This window comes from Lissotriton vulgaris, chromosome 8 (assembly GCF_964263255.1).
Source record: "Lissotriton vulgaris chromosome 8, aLisVul1.2, whole genome shotgun sequence".
NCBI classification, from domain to species: Eukaryota; Metazoa; Chordata; class Amphibia; order Caudata; family Salamandridae; genus Lissotriton; species Lissotriton vulgaris.
Window position 1 is genome coordinate 573,862,833 of NC_141696.1, and position 7,304 is coordinate 573,870,136.

The window sequence follows — 7,304 nt, forward strand, 5'->3', positions numbered from 1 at the left end:
AGGCCTAGAGATCACGGTCAAGAAACTGGCGGAATATGGGTGGACACAACAGTTTAATTTTTCTCACAAAAAAAATTCATGCGAAGACATTATAGATATATTACATTTTTTGAGCAAAATGTGAGTTGCCTATATTTAGTGTGATTTATCTAAAAGTAACAGTGGCTATATGTGATGTGTTGCGTGTCAGTGAAGGTGGTTAATTGTGTATTTCTTTTTCCGGTAGGGACAGATCTCAATGCAAGCAGTCCTGTTTCAACACACGAGGTGGACATTTTCATTCTGCACAGTAAATTTAATAGCAGCACTTTTGATTACGACATAGCCATTGTTAAACTGGCGGAAGCTATTGTCTTCAATCCGCGTGCCATGCCAGCCTGCATTCCTGAAATGGCCTTTGCTGAACAGACGCTGCTGCCTTTTCGGCGTGACAAGTGTTGTCAGTTTCTGGATCCGAGAACCAGCAACTTTATCACGGAAAATATGTTTTGTGGGGGTTCAGGCAATAAAGGACCTCGGGGATTCCCACATTTCACCCCGTATAAAGATACTTACTTTATAACTGGCATAGCCACCTGGAATGCAAAATGTGTAGATGAGGAAACGCAGGAGGTGTTCACATTTGTATCCAACTTCGTAAACTGGATTCAATCAATAATGTGCAATTTTAGGAATTGGCACATTGCTGTTGTTTAGTCATGTATAGGAAGTAAACACAAACTCGAAAGGGTATATGTTGTCTTTCATGCCTCTGGTCAGTTGGTCGTTATATTGGAACTGCATTTGTCCTTTGTACTTCCTTCTGAAGATTATATATTTGTAATTGTGAAAAATAATCGAATTTCCATTGAAGTTGTTTGCCCTCACCTTTTCTTACATTTGTAAACGAGCACTGGTAAGGCCAATAGATCCACCTGAAATCTAAATGCTTTTTGTGCAGTGTCTGGCACATTACCCTTATGACACTATCCCTATTTCTAGTGAATTTCAGCACTTTGCCAGTAGAGTAGCTCTTCATCAACACGCCCTGCTACACTGCAACAATCACAATAAAGGTGAAAGTTTATTTTATATTAAGTGCCTCCTTTATGAAAAGTGTTGCATCACTGAGGAAAAACAGTAACGCAACACTTTTCATAGTGCCATCTTTGCCACACCATGGAGCACCGTATTTAAACTACGGTGCTCCATGTCGCAAGAATTGAATGAATATGTCAGGAATCCTGACGTATCTGTTGGTGCAGTAATGATGCATTGCTGGAGTTTGTCTGTAACCTGACGCAATGCCAACAATGTGTCATTACACATGGGACGAGTGGCATGTAAACGGCCCTGCGTCCCTCCTTACGCCTGCTTGAAGCAGGTGTAAGGATTTGAAGCAGTCAAGTCGTAGAAGTGGCGTAGTGAAATCTCATAAATTTTACTCTGCCACTTCTACTGAGCTTTTTTATGGGGGAACGCCCACCCTGCATACATTATACCTTACGCAGGTATAATGTAGTGCAGGGCTTTACAAAGTGATGCATCTGCCTAGATATGTCACTTTGTAAATAATGCGCAGTGTGGCGCATTGAGTATGCAGCCGCAGAGTCACTGAAAAGTGATGCAAGGGCGGCGCAATTCCTTCATAAATTAGGCCCTAAGTGTTTTGCACTAGTCAACATTAACACATGGAACTCAAATGTAAACTTTAGAGGAGAATTACTTGTACGTAAGCGAAGATGGCTGTGGAGTACAGGCTGGTCCCATGTACCCCATTTTGTTGCAGATATGAAGGTTTGAAGGACACAGGGAGGCACAATATTGTGGAAGATCATAAGACAATAACAAGCATAATTGTATAACGTTGTTTCAAACTGATTGGATCGTTTGATGGAACTGTGTTTAGGTCCCTCAAATGGTAGAATTGTTTGATTTAAGCTAGTGCAATGTAGATTAGAGTAAAAAAATGAGCAGAATGCTTCTGACAAAGATAAGGCTTTGGTGGCAACCTTATATTGGTTTGTACTCTATTACTTATATGATTTTTACTTCATTTGAACTGCATAAGAGTTTGATGCATTCATATTTGATGAATCAATGCTTATCTTGTGATTTTTCCTTCTGTAATCCCCTAACCTTTAATAAACATTTAAGGTTTGAAATGTAATAATTCTCTGTTTATTTTCTGAAGTTGAATGTGCTTCACATTTATGGAATGTACTAATTTGCAGAATAGCCATTTGAATAGCGCTTCAAGGTCCCTGAATTCCCCTTGTTAAAAGTGTTTATGATGCCATGTCAGTGCCATTGAATGACACGATGATGCCATCGTGAATACCAGGAATGTCTCAGTATATATAGTGATGCCAGCTTTATGATGAAGCATGCCACCTTAATGTCGGCAAGGGGGTCCATGTCCTTTTTAAGGCAAACTACCCACTGGAAAAGGTTTTCAGAAAAAATATAAAGCTAGATTCATCATAGTCCCGTTTTGCGAGACCTCAATAGCGATTATTAAGGAATCGCTATTAAGGACTTGCAAAACGGGATTCATGTAGGAATCGCTAAATAAATTGCGATTCCTACACATTCCTTATTTGCGATTAGCAATTTGCTAATCACAAATAAGGATGTGATTTCAAGGGTGCCAGGGGTGTCCAAAGTACACCCTGTAGCACCCCTGAAATGTAATCTACATTGGTGTTGCGCACACACATGTCCAAAGGACATGTGTGTGTGTAACATTCAACTTAGAAAAATGCATTTAAATGCATTTTTCTAAGTTTTCGCTATTTACCACGAGGTTTGACCTCGCGGTAAATAGCGACCCAAAATTGTGATTTCGCAATTTTAAAATGGTTTATAAATTGCATTTAAGGAATCTCAAATAGAGATTCCTTAAATGCGATTCCTCACAAATGTGCGAATTCTTTATTAGCGAATTTTGAATTTGGGATGATGAATCCCAAATGCAAAAATTGCACTGGCTAAGGGCCGGATTCTCAGAATCTGGCCCTTTGCGAGTGCAATTAAGCTTGATGAATCTGGCCGATAGTTCACTACACAAGAAAGTGAAATAGGTAATACACACTTCCCTTGTCAGGCCTTGGTACCTTTTGTATCTAAAACCACCTGTTAGGAGGATGCTCTGAGTGTCTTACTTCCTCTGTACTGAAGGGAATTTTCCTAGATGGTTTTATAATACCCATTTCTATAGGTGGATCCCTGCTGTCCATGGGAGGAGTTTTGGCTATTTACTAACACTGATAGATCATTGCACCCCACAAGGGTAGTCCCTTCTCCCATGGGCAATATACATCTGTTTCTTATGTAATGTGGTACACCTATTTGATGTATAATCTGACTCGGTACTGAGCATAGAGTGTAGGGACGAGGACTACTAGTAGATATGTATGTGACACTCATTCCCATCAAAACCAATAAGTAGATGATAGATCAACCTGCACTCATCCACATACCACAGCTGATTAGGGTCATGCCTTCAGATGATGGTTGATGACACCTTGTGCCAGGGCTGGCCTTAGGCATGTGCAAGGTGTGCACCTGTACAGGGCCACCAAACCCCGGGGGCCACCACGCCAATATATATCCTTAATATAATAATCCTCTGAGGATGGATACATATTTGCGTGGCGGCCCCTGGCAGGGATTTGGTGGCCTCCGGCTCTGTTCCACTTCCAAACACCCTGACCCCCCCACTCTTCACTGGCCTCCGCGCCTGCGTTCCTCCTGGTTCATGATTGGTTTCTTTTTTTCCCTACCCACTGCTGGCCTACTGGTACCTTCCTGAGCTCCAGGGGGCTCCGCCGCCCTCCGACCCCCTCTTCAGGGGCCCCCTACCTACGCTCCCTGCCCAGGGCTGCCATGAGCCTAAAGCCACCCCTGCTTGTGCAGATCCAAAAGCTCCATCAAAAGTCCACAGCACATCATTCAGGAAAACCTGTAGCATCACCAAACTGTGTTTTAGTATAATGATATCCAGGTGCCGCTGCCCAGAGCTGACTGGGGGCAAGTGGCTTTACTGCCCCCAAAGATCTTCTGTAATATGATTGTTGTATGTTGCAGACAATATAGCTATCCATGATGCAATTCCCATTGAGGAATACGCCATCAACAATGTGCAATCTCAGGAGAAGATTCCTAACAAAGGCCCCAACACTGACGCTTACTGACATGATGGGTGGAAGCGGAGACAGGAATTTGTGCACAATTTATTTACATCTGAGTTTTAATGAAACATTGACACCTTAATGCACTGTAATATTGCACCTTGATGTTAGTGGGACTTGCTACAACATATCCCCATGTCCATAGACATGATAAGACAAGTAATGATAATCAAAGATTGTCACATTTTCTAGAAAGTGTTCTCTCTTTGCAGAACGGAGTACTTTATTTGCCCCGCACATAGAAGCGTGGACCTGCTTGCCCCTTTACTGTAACCTGCTCCTCCACAGTCAATAATGACATCAAAGAAGGACACAGTTGTGTCACTACTCGCCTTTGACCAGGTGGTGTGGGGAAGATGCAGGGGGTATTACCTCCAACATTTCAGCTATCCTGTTGAGAGTCAATAATATGTACCCATTGGACTTGGCTACCTTGACAGTAATTACATTTTTCTGTTTCACAATCATGTATTTCTCTTGTAATCACATTTATCTTGGCACCCAGAGGTGGCCATCCCAAAATATATGTCAGCTAGTGTGTGTTATAGGGCCTACAGAGAGGCCTATTCCTGAAGGCCTCCCCTATGTTTGTCAAGATGTCATTCTTGCCTGCAAGATATTAGTTCATGTTTCTAACCTACACTTCCATAGCAATTAAGGGCTCAAGGTTCATCTTAATTCCTTGAGGTGGCATTAATGGCTGTGTGGTCATCCCCCACTGCCATAGATATATTGTTCCGACCATATTTAATCCTCACATCAAACTCTAGCATTTCATCTTCCTTATTCTGTGAGACCACAACAGACTGGATGTTTGGGGTTGTTATCCTATATATAGCAGTATTTATGTACAAGTGACATTTGTTTCCTGTGCAGATGCCTCTATATGCCCTACTATAAAATGATGTTCCGATCAAGTCATGGCATGGAAGGGATCTTTGTGAATGCAACATCAAGGTGTTGTGTGGTACTTAATATGTTGTTCCTAATGTAGGAAGACAGGCATACAGGGAGCATGTGTTGTTACACCATGCATATTACGTGTAGGTAAATACACTTTTAGATGTGTTCTAATTTTCATGAAGTTTTAGAGACAGGAATGGACATGGTAAAAATGTCATAAGCCTTTGGCCACAAGACCTATACAGTGTTAGTCATAAAAGCAGGGGATAGCCCACTTTATTTTGCACTGCTTTGGGGTGTGTCATGACACATGCAGTGACTAGTCACTGTTGTGGTACTCCCTAAGTCCATGTCATTTTACACTGTGAGAGGACTCTTCATGCTGAGACATGTTCTATAACTGTATAGTCTTTCACAGGACGCTAGGTAGTTTCTTTGTAGTGTACCTTATACATTAATTGTTCTTGCATGAGGTATATATGAAATAATGTACCTTTTCAAATGACTATGGGCACTATCTGCAGGGCATATGGCATCACTCCTACATGCCGGCTGGATGTAAGGCTAGTAGGGAAAGTGCCTTGCTTCTGTGAGGGTATGCAATTCGATACAGAGGTGGGAAACATATTATTACGTGATCAAGAAGGCTCATAGTGTGAAGAAGTATGGGACGACCTCTTTTATGAGGGAGATTTACTTTCGTGGGAACATCTGCTAGCTAAGATTGGCCCTAACTTTTCACGCTTCAAATATATACAGATCTAAAGCTGGTCTGTTGCCTATAAAACATCTCCCGCCAATAAGAATAAGTTTAAACTCGGAGGGCATAGTCCATTTATCTCTGAGCTATTAAGCAGCGGTCCAGCAAAGAAAGAAATATCTAAATGGTATAATTTCATTCTGGAGGAGTCAGATGGGGACTTTGTTCTGCTAGAGTCATTATGGGGCTTCGCCCTGATGGACCAGAATTTACAAAACCTTTGGAAGACTTCGTTCGAACTTCTGTGGAACATTGTCAAGCCACCCTGGCTTCGCAGAAATCACATTTTTACCCTGCACAGGGCATACTATTCCCCCGTTAGACTATCTAAGTTTGCAGGCGGCCAGTCAGTATCTTGTACTAAATGTGGTTTGATTGTGGCTTCAGATACACACATGTTTTTTGAGTGTCCAGCATTAACCACATTTTGGGAAGTCCTGTCACCATAGATTTGCCTCTAATAGTATTTGGAGTCCTAGAAGGTGTACAACATACCGCCTGATGTCTAGTCTTTTATGCCATCCTGCTCGCAAGAAGAGAGATCTGCAGAAAGTGGAAAGACCCTTTACCTCCTACTTTTAGGGACTGGAAAAACTCAGTATTGCAGACCTCGGTTACTGATCTGGCCAGACCTGGTAATCACAGTAAAAGGGCCTTTTGGGTATCTACTTTCGTGACTTCATTGACTCATCCGGGGTTTGTTTTGTTTTTTTCCCCTGGGTCCAATGATTGATCTCCAATGGTGCTTCTATACTTGGTACCATTGGAACAGCCATTAACCGGTTCAAGCCCGGTCCCCACCTGGCTGCTAAAAACTACCCCAAGGTTTTGCCACAGTTTGGTAAATCATAGACTCTGTGCCTTTCTGGAATACGGTTGAAAGCTGAGGGATAGTTGGCCCCCGTTAGACTCATGTCCCTTCCAGTTTTTTATAAACTGAGACAGTTATTCTCCGTTAATTCCTTCAGGTACTTTGTCTACATGGTGGTTATGAAGACACAAAAAACAAAAAAAAAAAAGGCTCATAGTCACACATTGCGGTTGGTTCTTCAAGGTTGTGATGCCTCGGCCTTGGATTCCACACACGAACTCTGGGACAGAATGTCCATCTACCCCTTTGTGGCTGTGAGCTGGTTCTGGTTCTCTGGTCCACAGCCTCTTGATAGGGCTGCCTGACAGTCTTGTGAAAGCTTCTCTTGTGCACAACTGCATGTCATGACAGTGTACTGTTAGCTCTTCCATGGTCCTTCTAGTAGATGTCACCACATAGACCTTTCCAAGGATGTTATCCCACAGGGCAACCTTTTTTTCCGGGGAACGTTTAGAGGAAACACTTCGGGTATTTTGATCACAAAGTGATGAGGATTTATAGCTCCAGTCCCTATTAAGCCTGATGTGAACCCCCTACAACCTTAAGTGGCTCAGCGAGGGGAGTGACACACAAGTCCATTCGGCCCTCCTACCTGATT

At 42.4% G+C, this 7,304-nt stretch overlaps 1 protein-coding gene across 2 annotated transcripts in view; it reads left to right on the top strand.

Moving 5' to 3' along the window:
- The window catches only part of LOC147697735 (coagulation factor X-like), a 333,359-nt gene extending 331,207 nt beyond the window's left edge, over positions 1–2,152 (top strand). For both annotated transcript variants that reach the window (XM_086934407.1, XM_086934406.1), the window contains one exon: positions 227–2,152. In XM_086934407.1, the coding sequence (XP_086790533.1) occupies positions 227–696 (470 nt within the window). In that variant the 3' untranslated portion in view covers positions 697–2,152. The remainder of the gene's footprint in view (positions 1–226) is intronic.
- Positions 2,153–7,304: the final 5,152 nt, after the last annotated feature.